Genomic DNA, 16,502 nt, shown 5'->3' with positions numbered 1-16,502 from the left:
CCACTGGGACATGAGTTGAGGAGACACTTCGCCTTTTTTCCTTGTGCCATGAAGGAAATCCTTTCTTTCTTTCTTTCTTTCTTTCTTTCTTTCTTTTTTTTTTTTTTTGAGGAAGATTAGCCCTGAGCTAACATCCATGCCCATCTTCCTCTACTGTCTATGTGGGATGCCTACCACAGCATGGCTTGCCAAGCGGTGCCGTGTCCGCACCCGGGATCTGAACTGGCGAACCCAGGGCCGCAGAAGCAAACGTGTGCACTTAAGCACTGCACCACCGGGCCGGCCCCAGGAAATCCTTTCTCCGTTCAGCCCCTCCCCCCTAATCTCCCATCCTGCTCCCGTGTGGCTGGTGTTCTCTAGTTTAAGAAGGAAACTGGTCTTATTGAGCATTTACTCTGCCCTGGGCCCATGCAGGAGTCTTTATATGCACTGTCTCATCATGTCCCTCCCCTCTCTGACCCCAGCTGGGGTTTTATTGGCTCTGTTTTGCGTGTGGGGACATCGAGGCTCAGAGAAGTGGCAGCAGCTTGCTCAAGGGCACACAGGTGACCTGACCTGGTGTTATTGAACGCCTGGACCCGCTATGTCCAGGAGTTCCCACCTACGTGAGCTAATAAATCCCCTTGGACTTTTTTTTCCCTTAAGCTAGTGTGAGTTGAGTTTCTGTGGCTTAACACCAGAGCCCTAGTTTCAGATCGCAGTTCCCCTAATGGATTTTTATACTCTTCTGTTTTTCCTTTTTTTTTTTTTTTTGCGGAGAGTGGACAATTTGATCTTCCAACAACTTTATGGCACACCTTCCCCGGACTGCCATTTTTACTACTGTTTCTGTCGGAAAGTTTATTCTGAATCTGGGTGGCATGGACTCGGGTTCTGCGCTCCTGAGCTGCATGACCTCGAGGAGGTCATTCGCTTCTCTTAGCCTTACTTTCCTCGTCTTTAAAACGGGGCTGATGGAATCGACCACGGAGCGTTCTTGAGAGAATCCAAGGAAGACGAGACGTAAAGTGCTGGCCGCGGGGCCCTCGCCCCTGATTGGAGCTCCAGACCATCTGCGGGCCCAATTTATTATTTCTCTGCTGGTTCCAAAGAGCTGAGTGAGAAGCCAACAGTGGGAACCCACCCTTTCATAAATCAGAGGATGGCCTGTGGATTTCCTCGTTAGTTACAAAGGTTACTTTGTAAAAGTCTGGCCTTAAACACAGAACGTGTCTCTCCACCTTCTCCTTCTAGAAGCAGGATGCAGTAACCATTTGGCTCAAGAAATGGTGATCATCAGCTTGCTGCATTTGGCATCCTGACCCGGAAGTTATGGGTGGAGGCACCACACATGCAAGTGGCCTTCCACTGGGGGCTATTTTGCAATGATTGGTAATGTCCACAGACATTTGGGGTTACCATAATGAGGGGTGCTACTGGCATCTAGTGGATAGAGGCCCGGGATGCTGGTCGATATCCTTCAATGCACAGGACAGCCCCCCCCAAAAAGAAAAGTGTGTCACGTACTGAGGTTGAGACAGCTTAGTCTAGGCTGTATATTTTTCTCGTTGCAGATAAAATGATCCATCAGGCCCCCTACCATGGAAATGCCGCTTCTCAGGCTGGGAAACAGAAATGGGGTGAGTGTGCAAAATGCGTGTGTAAATACAGATGTATGGGAGCACGGGTGTGGGTGAGAATGAGCAGAAACATGTATGCACGCAGAGGGAGAGTGTGCACAGGCGTGTGCTGGAGGAGGTCATCGAGAGGACTTGACCCCTGGCTGACTCTAGAGCTGGATGGGGGCAATGGGAGGCTCCTCCCCCGTCCCATCCTCAGAATGTACATTCCGCCCACTGTTCCCACACTAGGAGCCGCTTCGAGGACTCAGCCTTGAGAGGAACGTGTTGTCGAAACCGTCTGGACAGGGAACACGTGACTGAACCCCATTAAGGCATCTCTATCAACTTTTAAGATTCGAGTGGGCGGGTGTGGAGAGCCACGCGTCTTGTGGTACCCAAGACAAGCCTCGTAGGTGAGTTCCCTTCTTGTTACACCTGCCACCTCCCAATCTGGAGTGCCCCCTTCTTTCTTCCGGCTCTCCTGCCGTCCCTGTAGGGGCCGGTTTCAGACTCCACCCGGGAACTCTGAGGCTGTGAACCATCAGTGTGTCTGCACCCAGACAGCTGTGGAGGGATGTGTGAATGGATGTGCCTTGTGGGACTGTGGGCTCTTTGCACTCAAGTCACATGGGAGCTTGAGGGCATGGCCACAACTGGGTGGCAAGGAGCATGAGTGGACGTGTGCAGGTGTGCGTGTGTGTGTGTGATGTTTTGGAGTCTGTGGTTGTGTGATGCGTGAATAGGAGCATACAAGTGTGTGACTGGTGTGCAAGTAACGTGTGTAATGTGAATGTGTAAGACAAGGGGAATTTGAATCCATAAAACGGACAATGGGTACTTCTGTGTGAGGGAGCGCATTTGTGTGTTGCTAGAGTTTAAGCGGCTGTGGCGTGTGTGTCTCTGAGTAGAGAATAAGTCATGTGAGGACAGGGAGGGAGGAAGGATGGGACCCACACTTGAAACTGCCATATTGGTTTCCCCAGGTGGCCCAGGCCCCCCGCTTACCCCTCGCAAGGCCTGCTGGGTGGCGCTGGTAGCTGGCAAGAGAAGGCAGAGCAGCCAGTACCCAAACAGCACCCCGGATGCCTGGACTCCCTTCTTCCTGTCTGTGTGGATCAGGAACACAGCGAGGCTCTGGACAAGAGAGGCAGGATGGGTCCCTTAAGGTGGTAGGGAGGGGAGGGGAGCGGAGGAGCCGGGGAGGGAGGGAGCCCCACTCTGCCCCACACCCTTCGCCAGGGCAGGAAAAGCAGCAGCCAGGAGCAAGCCAGCAAGCTGGGGATGTCATTACCATTGTGGTGAGCCACACGGTGGGGTGGATGAGGAATTCCGGGGCCTGGGGCGTTCCCCGCTGGATTCTCCAGAGAGTCACAGACACGCTGGAGGTGCAGAGGATTATGAGGGCAAAGCCAAGCACCTGGGGAAACAGGCTTAGATAAGGCCGGTGGTGACAAGAAAGATGGTGGCCAACTGGACGGCAGCTCTGGATGGGGCGCTGTAACATACTGACGTTGTAATTTAACAGTGCCAATGTGAAAGATGCTAAAGATAAAGCAGTAAGGGGTGTTGCCGATGCATCCTGACCTGTGGCTGACATATAAACGATGCCCCACCAGGGCCTGAGCCCGCACAGGGTTTGCCACCTGCGGGCGGTGCTCCCACAGCACAGGCGAGATGCTTTAGGTAGAAGGGAACAGCATGAAACGAAATTTACTCGCCGGGTGAAAAAGTTACACCCTCTTCGAGTCTCTTTCAATCCCTACTATTAAATCAAGGAGAAACTCAGTTGGGGCCGGTCTATTTCTAGGCTCTCTCTCTAAGATGTCCTTCTCTCTTTTGAACAAGAGAAAGCAAGAATGTGGGAAAGCGTGCACATGGGGAGAGAAGGCCAGACCCTGGCACGCTGCAGAAACGATCGAGAGGACCTCAGTTTGTCAAGAGCAGGGTCGGGAGACCGCCGCCCGAAGACCGAGTCTGGCCAGCTGCCTGTTTTCATATGACCTGGGAGCTTAGAATGGTTTTGACATTTTTCAACCGTTGAACCAAACTCAAAAAAAAAGTATAATATGTCATGACATGTGGAAATGACATGAAATTCAAATTGCAGGGACTATAATAAGGTTTTATTGAAACATGCTGGCGCCTATTTGTTTACTGTTGCCTGGGGCTGCTTTCCTGCTGCACTGGGCAGAATCGAGTAGTTGGGACCCTCAAACCTCAAAGACGTACCAGCTGGCCCTTTAAGGAAGAGCGTGTTGACCCCTGGATAGAGGGTCGGCAAGAGAACAAAAATTAACCCGGTAGTGTGAGGCTGAAGGAAGCTTGAAGGACGTGCTTGCAGAAGCTGGGAGGAGAAGGGGCTGAGGAGTGGAAAGCTCACACTTGGAATGTCCGTGTTTTTCTAACACGCTCAAATAAATCCACAACAATTTTAAGAACTGTTCTTTAGCATCGAAACAAAAAAAGGAGGGAAACACAAAAATCAATGCATAATTAAGATTTTGAAAGGTTCATCCTAGTGTGGTCCTAAAGGCACCGTGTGTGTCCCAGGGGTGTACACAGCCCACTCTGGGGAATGCCAAGTTACGGCGGCCGTCAGCTTTCCGGGAAGGTGGGAGCATCCCGATGTGTGTGTTGACGGATGCACGGATTGTCATAATTACGAAATCTCTTCGGGAGACTTGGCCCCACTGAGTCTGCGTCCGAGGCCTCTGGAGTATTGCTGCTCCCTTAACAGTTTCCCTGCTTGTCCCCAGCCTGTGTGCTCCCTGATGGGAGGCGTGCCCACTCTGGGGTCTCTGCTGCACTCCAGGCCGCTTCCCCCGCCCCAGGCTCCCAGAGGCGGTGGCTACCATTTTGGCCTTGAAGAGGGGGGACATCCGGAGGTAGCCCTTGCCATGGCGGTGGATGTAGAGGAGGTGGATGGGGCCCAGGACCCAGAGGTACAGGGGGGGCACCCAGACCCCTGCCGTTTTCAGGAAGCACAGGTTCAGCAGGTGGGCAGCCGCAGGCTCGGGCTCCGTCTGGTTCCAGACCTGAGGGAACACCAGGGCGACCCTTAGGATGGTACAATGCAGGGGTCCGAAACTCACCTACTTGGGAGGCCAGGCAACTTTTTGGACCCCTAACATGTACATGAAGATGTGCCATGCATTTGGGGCGCCTCATAATTCTCAGCTACTTAAATCCTAACATCAACCCTACCTGATTTTGCAGCTGAGGCCCAGAGAGGTTGAGTAACTTGGCTGATGTCACTCAGCTGGAAAGTGGTGGTGCTGGGATTTGAGCCAAATCAGTGGGGTCCCGGAGTCTGGGATGCCCGGGATCTGTGATGAGTGCTGGGCATGGACTGTCACTTAATCCTTACAACAATTCTAGGAGGTAGGTGTTACTGTCCCCATTTCACAGACCAGGAAACTGAGGCACCGAGAGGGTAACAGCCTCCTTCAGGCCCCTACAAATAGGAGGTGGCAGAGCTGACTCCCACCACGGCCTGTCTGACCCCAAAGCTTGTTCTATGGGGGGGGTAGGGGGTGGGAGGTCTTGATCTGTGGTTCTTATCTTAGCGCTCTGCTGGCCTTTAACCCGAGAAGAAGTTCAAATGGGATGTTTATAGGACACAGCCTCTTCGCTCTCTCCCTACCATATTAATAGTCCCCATCTCTCTCCCCACTGGTTATCTTTCCTCCTGGCTTCACCATTCACCAGCTATGTGAGCTTCAATCTCCCTGTGCCTCAGTTTCCTTTTCTGCAAAGGGAGGATAATAGGAGAATCCACCTTTAAGGGCTGTCTTAAATGTACTAATGTTGGTAAAGCGCACAGCTGATGAGGGCATAGACTAAGCCCTCAGTTAACCTCAGCTATTGTTTCCTAACCTACCTGGACCCCGAAATCTTGGGAGTTTGCGACCCTCCCCGCACCCGATGAGCTTCACTCCCCAGAGTCTATTGCTGAGATCCTGGAGGAGAGGCCGCCAGGGAGGTGGAGGTTCCGGAGCTTTCTGCAAAGAAGGGTCAGAGTCCCCGTAGCAGGGGGTCAGGAGGCTGCTGGCACGGGGCGGGCTCTCCTGGGGGCCGGCTTGAGTAAAGGGCTTGCGTTTCGCGGGCAGGTCTCCTCCCTTCCCGGGGATTCTGGGGGGCTCTCCCCTCCCCAGTTATAGAGATCCACCCTGAGGAAAAGGGGAGTGTGTGTGTGTGGGGGGGACACTCACCCCGGGGCCTGCGCAGGGCTCCCCAGGAGCGGCCATCGGGCGTCGTCCGTCGGGCCGTCGGTCGGTCGGTCGTTCTGTCGGCCAGTCCCTGGGCAGCTGCCTCCCCCGCTCCCGGCCGGGGAGAGGGGTGGGGCCCCGCAGCCCGGCGGGGATTCGAGCTCGGGGATCGCCAGGTCCCGGGCAAGGTCCAGCGGCGCGGCGGGGGCGGGGCGGGGCGGGAAGGGGTGAACCGAGGTGATGGGGGGGGGCGGGGGGGGGGGGGGCGGCGATCAGCTAGGCCCCAGCGGGCACCCGGAGAGGGAGGGGATCCCAGGGCCCCAGAAAGTCCCCATATAATCTTCCTTCCCCTCGCGACGTGTCATCCCAAACTTCCCGCACACGCTGGACCCAACAATTCCAGGAATTTATGCTGATAAAGGAACCTAACAGGTGTGCACACGCCGAGTGTCCAAACCGGGGTGGGGGATGGGGGAGAGAGGCTCGAACCACAGTCTCCCGGCCGGCGGGGACGGACACTGTCTGCCTCCCGGGTGGTGGGAAGGTTTTAAGAAGATTGCTAATAAAGAGCATAGTGCAGTGCCTGGCACACAGTAAATGTTCAGTAAGAGTTAGCTGTTATTATTAGCACTTTATTCATAGGTTGCTAAGCAGTGGTTCAAAGTGCCATTGCAGAAATATATGAATATGGAAAGACGGTTGTTGAATGCTAAGTGAAAAAAGAGATTATAATACAAAATAGTCTATGATATTTTTGGGGAAAAAAACGTACGCTAGATTGGGGAAAATGGGGAAGAAAGTCAACTCATTTATTTTCCTCTCTTAGGTCTTAAAGCAAAGTGTGTCCCCAGCCATGAGGTTTTTTTGCAAATGACTCTATGTAACCTACCTGCATAGAGAAAAAGAAAAGCAGTGATCTTGGGAATCCTCATTTTCTTTTTCTTTTCTGTTTTCCTTCCTTCTGCAGAGAGCACGTAATCCTTTCAAGATGGGAATGAAAGACAGCTTTTTTCAGACACACAAGCACAAGTGCTCACGTTGGGTGAAGAATTAAAACCCTCCACACTCCCCCCCCCGCCCTATTGTTTCTCCAGGCCTGGTCCTCATCTTTTAGTCCTGCCTCCTGCGGGACCTCCACAGCTGGGTTCCCCAGACCCTTATTTACCCCTGTCTTTCTGAGTTTCCCCAACTTGGTCTGGGGCCAGGCAGTATGCCTTCAGCTGTCCTCCTGCCTCGGTCTTTTGGAAGAGCAGGGACGCAAAGAACCCAAAGGTTTGTCTTGAAGCTGAGAGTGGCAGATCTGCTGTTTACATTTCAATCACGTCTGTTTATTTGAGGCGGTTTCGGTGGAGGCTGATGGAAATTATGGGGCAGCTTGAGCGCCTTCTCCCTGCGACCCCTCCCTCCAATTGGCTTTGCCACAGTCCTAGTGCTTAATTTCTTTGTATATCTGAAGATAAATTTAAGGGGAATGGTGGAAATGGGAGGGGGAATGGTCAGGAAGTCGGGAAGAGCATAGAGAAAATCAGTCGGAGTGAGCCAAGAACAGAACTCTGGCATCACAGAGCCTACTCTCCAGCTCTCTGAGTAGCACGAGGCTGTGAGCAGAGCCCTAGACAAGTCCTTTTTCCTCTCTGGGCCTCAGTTTCCCCTCCTGTAATGTGAGAAGCTTCCATAGGCCAGCATCTCCTAATTGGTGGCTTTTAGCCCCCTGGTGATTTGCTAAGACAAACCGGGGATTCACATAAGGGAGGGTAAGGGGCATCTGTTTCACTGTAGTCACAAGTAAGGAACCTCAGTAAATAAAATAATTCTATAAATAGTTCATCTTTATAATCGAACAGTTGAGAGTCTCATTGTATTTCAGGTGAGAACGCAGAGGAGAAACTGACATCAGATGTGCTCACGAGCGGCATCCTCAGTGGAAGTATCACGCCATCGCAGCCGCTGTGAAGGTTTTGACCACTGTATAGTTTAAAATCATTATGAGTCACAGTTGTCTATTGCTTAAGTCTTAGCCACCATGGCAAATTCCAGTGGGAAATTTTCTCTTCCCTTGTCATTGAAAACAAAATATAAAAACTATCAAAATAAAGCACTTGATTTTTTTTTTTAGGAGCGAAATGGAAAAGTTCCAAATATCAGGTCAGAAAAGCAATTTTTGTCTATTTTGATGTGGTGACTTGCAGTTAAGATCAGCCTGTGTCACAGTATACTCTCAATCCCGCGACAAAATACAGCATATTGATGCTGTATTTGAACTTATTTTCAGACAAATTCGGCTTCATCTCACAGAGCTAATGCAAAGTACATTGAACTGCTTGTATCTCTCGCTTATGGGGAGAAAACCCTCAAAATTTGTACCTATACAAATATCTTTAGAGCTGGGATTAAAAGAAATTTTACATACCTTTTTAAACATTATGCTGAGCCTAAATGACCTATATTTTGCCTAAAAAAAAATCGATCATTTATCATGGGAAAATGCACCCTCTTACGCAAATTCCTAAAGGGGTTTTTGAGATTATACATCACCTGTGAAATATAAGGGTCAAAAAGATTCGGGAAAGTTGTTGGATCCTTCGTGCTTTCTAGTTTCAAGGCTCCTGAATTCCAAAGTAGAATTCAACTGCGCGTTTGCACCTGTCGGCGCCCCTTGCAAATGCACCTGCCAGAGGGTGCGCGGAGTCCTCCCGGCCTCCAGAGGGCACAAATGAGCGCGTTTGATTGTTGAGCATGCGCCGTAGTTCTTTTCTCCCGGGGGGGCATGGCCTGGGCCGGGCGCGCATGCGCCGCGGCGGCGGGAGGGGCGGGGCCTGGCTGTCAGCGCGGCCGAGGAGGAAGCAGCGCGGCGCGCGGCGCGCGAGGCGGGACCGGGGCCTGCGGAGGCTCGGGCGGCGGAGGCCGGGCCATGTGGGGGCCGCGGCCCGTGGCGCTGGGGGCCGCCGTGGTGCTGCTGCTGCTGCTGCTGAGCGGCGTGCGGCCGGCGCGCGGCTCCGAGGACATCGTGGTGGGCTGCGGGGGTTTCGTCAAGTCGGACGTGGAGATCAACTACTCGCTCATCGAGGTGAGCGCCCGGCCGCAGCTCGCTGTGCGACCCCGGGCCGGTCGCTCGACCTCTCCGGGCCGCCGTGGCCTCGCCTCCGGCCCCAGGCGGTTGCCGCCCGCCAACCCCATATGCTAGGGGGCCTTTCCTCTTTAAAGGATCCGCTTCCCGCCGGCCCCCCGCCATCCCCTCCTCGCTCGCGCTGGGGTGGAGGCTCTTATGGCGGGGTCGGCTGCGGCATGAGGCCGGGGGCCTGGAGGTGCGGGCGCAGGGGTGTGAGGGACACTTTTGGTGACGATGATGGCGGCTCATGACTTTTATCCTCGAAACTAGGGATCCCCCGTCTCCAGATCCATCCCCATCCAGACCCAAGATAGTACGGAACACTGACCGTCTGCAGATCTCTTAAAACCCAGTCTCAGCAGGACCCAGACCCCAGATCCCCCCAAACCCAGACCCCCTGAAACTCAGATTTCGCGAAACCCATATTCCAGAACTTAAGAGACCTCAAGTCTTATCCCCTAAACCCCACAACTCAGAGCCACCGAAAGTTCTAATCCGCTGCCCCTCCCACCCCCTGGGATGCTTTTAAAGATGCTGACCCAGTAGATCTCTGTTGGCATCCCTGGGGCTGGGAATCGGTATTTTTGATCTCCCCTCTTTCCCCCATGAGACTCCTTTTCCTCTGAAACTGGAGCGTCGTCAGCTGCCCTGATTGCTTTCCTGGGTAGTTACTGGAATTACACTGGAGATTTGTGCAGAAGTCTTCTTGTTAAGTTGTAAAACCCTCTTCAGTTACACAGCAGCCCAGCGGGATTATGACCCAGAAAGCTTTTGTGAAGACGAAGGGAGATGGAGGGAGGGGGAGAAGGATGGGAAGGGACCTGAGGGAGGGCTGGGCGTCTGTCTTTGGAGGGTACCGAAGATGGAGCAGAAGGGGACTTGAGAGAAAGTAGGATGAGGCTGGGAGGTGCCACAGGAAGGGACGGGGGACGGAGACCCCAAGGGCTGTCTGTCTGAAGGCACGTGGGAGCTGCTCAGGCGCTGGCAGCTGGAGGGCTGCGGTGAAGGGCTGACCCCACATATCCTACAAAGCGCTTGCTGAGGGTTGGGGGTGGGGGGAGGAATTAGATTCCACGCCCCACTAGCTCTCTGACCTGGCCTTGCTCCAGGTCCCAGTTTTTGTTCCCATGAGATAGTGTTGGGAAAGGAGCTCGGAACCCAGCACCATGTTTCCTAAAGAATATGATCATCACCTTCAAGACCCCGCTGTCTGGGGCTTCTCCACCATTCTTTGGTCTTAAGAAGTCAGGTGTTGGGGCTGGCCCCGTGGCCGAGTGGTTAAGTCACGTTCACTTCAGTGGCCCAGGGTTCGCTGGTTTGGATCCTGGACGTGGACCTACACACTGCTCATCAAGCCATGCTGTGGCGGCATCCCACATAGAAGAACCAGAAGGACTTACAACTAGGATGTACAACCATGCACTGGGGCTTTGTGGGGGGAAGGAAAAAGAGGAAGATTGGCGACAGATGTTAGCTCAGGGCCCATCTTCGGAAACAGGCAAACGTAAAAAGAAGTCAGGTGTTTAATGAATGCACCCACTGGCACTGGCAGGGCTCCTAGGGTCTGCCGGGTGCCCGTGCCACCTCCTGCATGGCCCCCCAGCGTGTGGGCACAGGGCCTTTCAGAAGCTGCCCTGAAAAGCTTTTTGCAACTTGTAGTTTCCTGGGGCTCCGGGAAGGAAGTGAAGGCAGTTAGGGGCTCTCCCACCCCAAACACTACTGGTGACTTTGAGAGCAGAGGGCTGGGCTTTGTGACCCAGTGTGATGTGTGTCCCTTGGGCCCGAGGGCTGCCTGTCCAACTGGTCTGAGACACTCACTCCTTCATAATTTCTGATTAGGAAATCAGACATTTCATATATGTAATTTATGTTGCCATCCTCTGTCCTGATCTGTACTCTGAAAGAAATGTAAATAACCGAGATATTTCACAATCCATTCTTAATTGTGTTCTCTGCGTGCTGGTAAAGCTACCTTCACTCTTCTCCAGCCTTCTTCCCTTCTGGGTGTTTTTCCTTCATATTTGTTCAGCCCATCACTATTGAGTGAGCCCCTGCGTGTGCTGAAACCTTGTCCCTGGTGGGGATTTAGCAGGACTGAGCAGAGCAGACAAAATCCCTACAAAAGAAAGATTATATTAGTTGCTAATACTTTAAAAGTCATGGATTTCACATTAAAAACTGCATTCCTGACTTCTCTGGAAAACCAGCTGGTCTTTGGGATGCAAAACTTGGCTTGGGCTGAGTAGCGATCTGTCTCCCTCCCTTTAGATGCATACCTGTTGGGGACAGGTGGGTTTTCAGTCCCTGCATCTGAATTTCCTTATGCCTGTAAACAAGTTGGAGTATTTATGGAGTACCTACAGTTAACGGGATGCTGTCCCAGGCGCTGTGGGGCGTAAGCCGCGATTACCGCCCACGGGAGCTTGTGGTCCACGTGTTATTTCATCCTGTTCCTTTCCTAAGGGTGCGCTTTGCGAGTTTGCTGCTTTATACGTCTTCTCAGCTGGGAGGATGTGACTCTGTGATTTCCGTATCTCGGGCCAGGATCATTAGCCTTTCAGGGGTGAGGCTCTGTGGCATCATCAGTTCGGCCTGCTTCCTTTTACAGAGAACAGGCTCAGAGTGGTTGAGCCACACACATAGGTTTAGGAAGATTTCCTTGAATCCCGTCTCTGCCCTGCTGATGACATCAGATTGCCTTTTTCTTCAGAGAAATGTCCGATAGTAACACAAACTACTCTATTTATTTTTTTTTTAGTGAGGAAGATTGGCCCTGAGCTAACATCTGTTGCCAATCTTCCTCTTTTTGCTTAAGGAAGATTGTCCCTGAGCTGACGTGTGTGCCTGTCTTTCCCCACCCTGTATGTGGGACACACCACAACATGGCCTAAGGAGCGATGTGTAGGTCTGCGCCCGGGATCCAAACCCGTGTACCCAGGCTGCTGAAGCGGGACACGTGAACCCAACCACTACACCACTAGGCTGACTCCACTTTATTTAATTTTTAAAAAATATTTATTTCTGTATTTTTTTTTTGCTGAGGAAGACTGGCCCTGAGCTAACATCTGTGCCCATCTTCCTCTATTTTGTATGTGGGATGCTGCCACAGCGCGGCCACCAACGAGTAATGTAGGTCTACACCCAGGAACTGAACCCAGGCTGCCAAAGTGGAGAGCGGAGAACTTGACTGGCAGGCTGTGGGGCCAGCCCCAAACTACTCTTTTTTTTTGAGTCCATACTCTGTGCCATGTGCTGTGTGTACACAGATGTGAATCAGCACAGCCACCATGAAGGAGAGTGGCTCTCCTTTTACTCATGAAGAAACAATTTCAGGAGGTGAGATGACTTGCCCGAGGTCGCGCAGGACGTGCAAGAGCCAGACGTTGCTGGAGCATCTTGATGGGCTCACAGTTGGTGTCTGGGGGGAGTGCTCAGGATACAGGAGTGTCAGAGAGTCCTTGAGGAGAGGACTTATATTCACTGTCTGCTCATATGTTTTTGTCCCAAGAATGAAACTAAAAGAGAAGATCAGAAGTTTCAAGATGAATGTTTCTCCAAATATTGGGAATCTTTTGGGGTTAATAGTGCAGATCCCAGGCCCTCACTCCACACCTTCCAGTTTAGAAACAGAAGTGGGGCTCAGGAATCGCATTTTAGCAAGCACTTTAAAATAGCAAAATTTAAAAATTTGTCTTAGACCCAGAAACAATATAGAGACAGCTGCTAACAGAAACTGAAAAGCATTGAAAAATACAATTTTGGAGGTGGACTTTAGATAGTTTCTAACCTGAAAAATACCGAGTCACATTATTTTGGGGACATTATGTTGGTCGTATTTCTCTCTGTTCCTGATGCCCAGTGTTGACGGCAGCGTGTGGTGGATCGTCAGCGTGCACATTGACGGCGCAGTCAGGGGAACGCGCACAGCGAGTTCTCAAAGGTGATATTCTCACCTCTCTTTTCTCTCCTTCCTTTCTAGATAAAGTTGTACACCAAGCACGGGACTTTGAAATACCAGACAGACTGTGCCCCCAATAATGGGTACTTTATGATCCCCTTGTATGATAAGGTAAGAGCAGAGATGATAAGGTAGGAGCAGAGAGTGTGTTCGTCTTTTATGATGGGAGGTTGTTCGCGTGGCCCACGGGGCTGTGCTCACAGGAGAACGGCCTTTGCCACGTGAGCAGGTCCTCGTCTGTCGTGTAAGTTGTAGGTGGAATACGGCAGTTCTGGCCACATTCTGAGGGAGACGGCTTGTGAGCTGGTTTGATTGCATCCAGCAGTTCTCGATGTCTCAGGGACATTGGCAGTGTCTGGACACGTCTGTGGTTGCTACAGCTGGGACGGGGGGGCGGGATGGTGCCACAGTTATCTGGCAAGAAGAGGCCAGGAATGAAGCTGGGTGTCCTGTGGTGCTGTACAGGACACATCAGATGCCAGCAGGGCCAAGGAGGAGAAACTCTGATTTAATAGAACTCTTTACTTGCAAGCAGCTTAAAATATTGTTAAAAAAAATTATGCAAGTCATTTGTGAATCCATGAGCTTTGTGGGGAAAAAAAAAATCAAAATCTTTAGAAGTATGTGAAGTAAATTTTATCTTTTATTCCCCAAATTCCCCTTCCTCTGTAGTGACAATTTCTGATAAAAGTTTTGCTGTGTATCCTAACAGACTGCTTTCTCTGTGCTTATGGTTATAGAGATAATCCGTGGGTACACGCATATCCGTCTACGCAGACACAGACAAACACGCATGCACAGATGGTCATCCATGCACACCCACCTCCACGGTCCATCCTCCCCACATTTCAGCTTTTTATTTGGAAATAAAGATTCACAGGAAGTTGCCAAAAGAGTTAATATACATAGTTTTGATTTTTTAAAAAACAAATGGAATCGAACAATAGGAATTATTCTGCAATTTGATTTTTTTCCCCGTGTTAATATCTTGGCACACGTTCAGCATCAGCGTGTATAGACCTGCTGCCTCCTTTTTCATGGCTGCATAGCATGTCAGCGTCAAACCAAAACGCATTTGTTCCACCACTTCTCTATCGATAGACGTAGAGACTTCTCCTGATTGTTAAAGTTATTATTACTGACAGCACAGCCGTAGATGTTCTCGGTTACGTCTCTGTGCACCATACGTAGGATTCATTTCCAGAGGTGGACTAGCTGGGTCTTGAAATCTGTTTTGCTTTTTTTTTTTTTTTAACCTTGAGATTGTTTTTCGCAAGAAACCAGGTTGTGCGAGTCAAATCTGGCTTTAAGAAACGACTTCAGTTCCTGAAGATGCGTGCTGGCCCCAGCAGCCTGAGGCAAACGAGGGGTTAATAGGAGCCTCCGTTAGTAGGACGTTTGCTGTCAGAAGACAGTGAGTGGCTGAGTAGAGTGTGTTTAGAACGCTTTGACGGGTTGAATGGAAGCTTCTGGCGTTCAGCTTCAGCCTCCCGCCGGTGAGGGGAATCAGAGAACTCACTACCACTTACAAGTACAACGTTTATGCCTAGAATTTGATTTCGGGTGTAGAAATTCTAGGTTAAGCGACAGCACGGAACCAACTTAAACCGGTTGCCGGGTCATCAGTTCTCAGTCCTTTACGTTTTTTTTCCCCCTTGTAGGGAGATTTCATTTTGAAGATCGAGCCTCCCTTAGGGTGGAGTTTCGGTAAGTTAACTGATCCCCAGACATGCTCTGTGAAGGATTAGATTGTCTGCTGAGTGTTAATGTGAATTGACAGAGTGCATAGATGGTTCAAGTCTTAAGGACTCATTTCTAGTGTGGAAGAGGGTTTTTATCCCCCCTTGTTACTTTAGAGTAGATTGAACTTACCTTAGACCTGCTTAAGGTTTTCTGTCCTCTTCCTTAAAATAGGCATTTTTCTTATACTTCTCCCAGGGAACTCTGCTTCTGCAGTTTTGGCAGTGGAACGGTATACAGAGGTCAGGAATGGGGACTTTGTTCCTGTCCCAGGACGGCTTCTTTCTTAGCCTCCTCAGTCGGGTTTTTCTTTTCTTTTTTTTTGGTGAGGAAGATTGGCCCTGAGCTAACATAAGTTGACAATCTTCTTCTTTTTGCTTGAGGAAGATTGTCACTGAGCTAACATCCATGCCAGTCTTCCTCTATTTTGTATGTGGGACACCACAGTGTGGTTTGATGAGCAGTGTGTAGGTCCACATCCGAGATCTCAACCTGCGAACCCCAGGCCACTGAAGCTGAGCACACAAACTTAACCACTCGGCCATGGAGCTGGCCCCCAGTGCTTTTTCTTTTGATGAGCTTTTTTACTGAATTATAACATACTTTCAGAAAAGTGTGCTCATCGTGAGGTGTCACCTGATGAATTTTCACGAGGTGAACGCACCTTGTAACTGCCAGACAGATAACGAGAGAGCGCTTCACCAGCACCCCGGAGTGCTCCATCCCAGGCACTTGTTAACAGGTCCACCCCTGCCCACCACCCCCCCACAGGTCACCACCACCCTGACCGAGAATCACAGATTAGTTCAGTCTGATTTGCACTTTATATAATTGGAGTTGTGCAAAGTACATTTTTGTGTCTGGTTTCTTTCTCTCAGCGTGGTTCATGAGATTCATCCGGCCTTACATGTAGTTCTAGTTCATTCGTTCAGTTGCTGTACAGAATCCTGATGTGTGAACATAAAGTGATTCATCCTTCTACCGTCGATGGCCGTTTGGATGGCTCCCCAGTTTCGCCCACTAAGCACAGTGCTCCTGCGAACATTCTTGTCCATCTCTCTTGTTTCACGTGCCTTTGCCTTTCTGTTGAGTAGGTACCAGGGGTGCAGTTGCTGAGCGAGAGAATTTTTACATGTTCAGCTCCCATAGATTCGGCCAAACACCCAGAGTTGACGTAGCAACTTCTGCTCTCCCGGCGGCGTGTCCGCATTCCGGGGGCCCCGCAACCTCACCGGCCCTTGGTGTGGTCCGTCTTTTCATTTTAGCCGTTCTGCTGGGGATGGGGTGGTGTCACATCGTGGTTTTGGCTTGCCCGTCCCTGATGATCCATGAGACTGAGCACTTTTTTATATGTTTATTGGCCATTTGGATATTCTCTTTTGTGAGGTGCCTGTTCAAGTCTTTTGTCCATTTTTTATTGGCGTCTGCCCCGTGTCTCTTTGTGCAATTCTTCGTTTTACCTGAAATTCTCTTATTTCCCATTTTTTTCCTCTACTGATCACTCCACATTCTCCCTAACCTTTTAAAACCTCAACTTTAACCCCTGTTACAATGGATTTTTCAGTTAAAAAAAAATTGGCTTAGTTGTTAATATTGCAACACTAGGAGATGGCATGTAAAATCCAGATTTCCGGTTTTCTTGAGAAGCTGGGAGCTCTGGCAGCACTGGGCCCATGACAGCAGGCGGCAGAAGCTGCGGAGCGGCCTCCCCTTTCTTGGTCTGCCATGGTCCCCGCTTGCCTGTTAGCCACCGGTTCCCCTCGGTGCTGGAGTTTGTGGCCCTGGTTCAGTGTGGCTGAACCTGTGTGCTGGGTCGGGGGGCAGAAGTGGAGCCAACTCTTGGGGTTCTCTGTCACTCACGAGCTCTGTGACTTTGGCAGCTCCTT

General features: G+C 50.9%; 2 protein-coding genes and 1 long non-coding RNA gene across 5 annotated transcripts in view; 2 read left to right on the top strand and 1 right to left on the bottom strand.

Moving 5' to 3' along the window:
- The window catches only part of ABCC6 (ATP binding cassette subfamily C member 6), a 59,486-nt gene extending 50,966 nt beyond the window's left edge, over nt 1–8,520 (bottom strand). Inside the window, exons 1-5 of one of the 3 annotated variants that reach the window (XM_023616266.2) lie at nt 8,345–8,520; nt 5,813–6,789; nt 4,454–4,636; nt 2,893–3,018; nt 2,607–2,735 (exon numbers count right to left, since the gene is read on the bottom strand). In XM_023616266.2, coding sequence (XP_023472034.2) covers nt 2,607–2,735; nt 2,893–3,018; nt 4,454–4,636; nt 5,813–5,848 — 474 coding nt within the window. In that variant the 5' untranslated portion in view covers nt 5,849–6,789; nt 8,345–8,520. Of the gene's footprint in view, nt 1–2,606; nt 2,736–2,892; nt 3,019–4,453; nt 4,637–5,481; nt 5,618–5,812; nt 6,790–6,974; nt 7,108–8,344 lie in introns of those variants that run through there. The other 2 variants (XM_070230950.1, XM_070230951.1) reach the window with 2 other exon arrangements.
- Nucleotides 6,054–7,904, top strand: LOC138917009 (uncharacterized). The gene is made up of 3 exons (XR_011424323.1): nt 6,054–6,241; nt 6,777–7,081; nt 7,677–7,904. It is a non-coding gene; the product is annotated as an uncharacterized lncRNA (long non-coding RNA).
- A 101-nt stretch (nt 8,521–8,621) lies between the features above and the next one.
- LOC100053583 (BOS complex subunit NOMO1) overlaps nt 8,622–16,502 on the top strand; it is a 50,176-nt gene continuing 42,295 nt past the window's right edge. The window contains exons 1-3 of the mRNA XM_023616265.2: nt 8,622–8,876; nt 12,898–12,987; nt 14,538–14,583. Of these exons, the coding sequence (XP_023472033.2) occupies nt 8,721–8,876; nt 12,898–12,987; nt 14,538–14,583 (292 nt within the window). The 5' untranslated portion in view covers nt 8,622–8,720. The remainder of the gene's footprint in view (nt 8,877–12,897; nt 12,988–14,537; nt 14,584–16,502) is intronic.

The sequence above is a fragment of the Equus caballus genome, chromosome 13, assembly GCF_041296265.1.
Source record: "Equus caballus isolate H_3958 breed thoroughbred chromosome 13, TB-T2T, whole genome shotgun sequence".
NCBI lineage: Eukaryota > Metazoa > Chordata > Mammalia > Perissodactyla > Equidae > Equus > Equus caballus.
The sequence above is the reverse complement of the archived record's forward strand: the minus strand, read 5'-3'. Positions and strand labels throughout refer to the sequence as shown.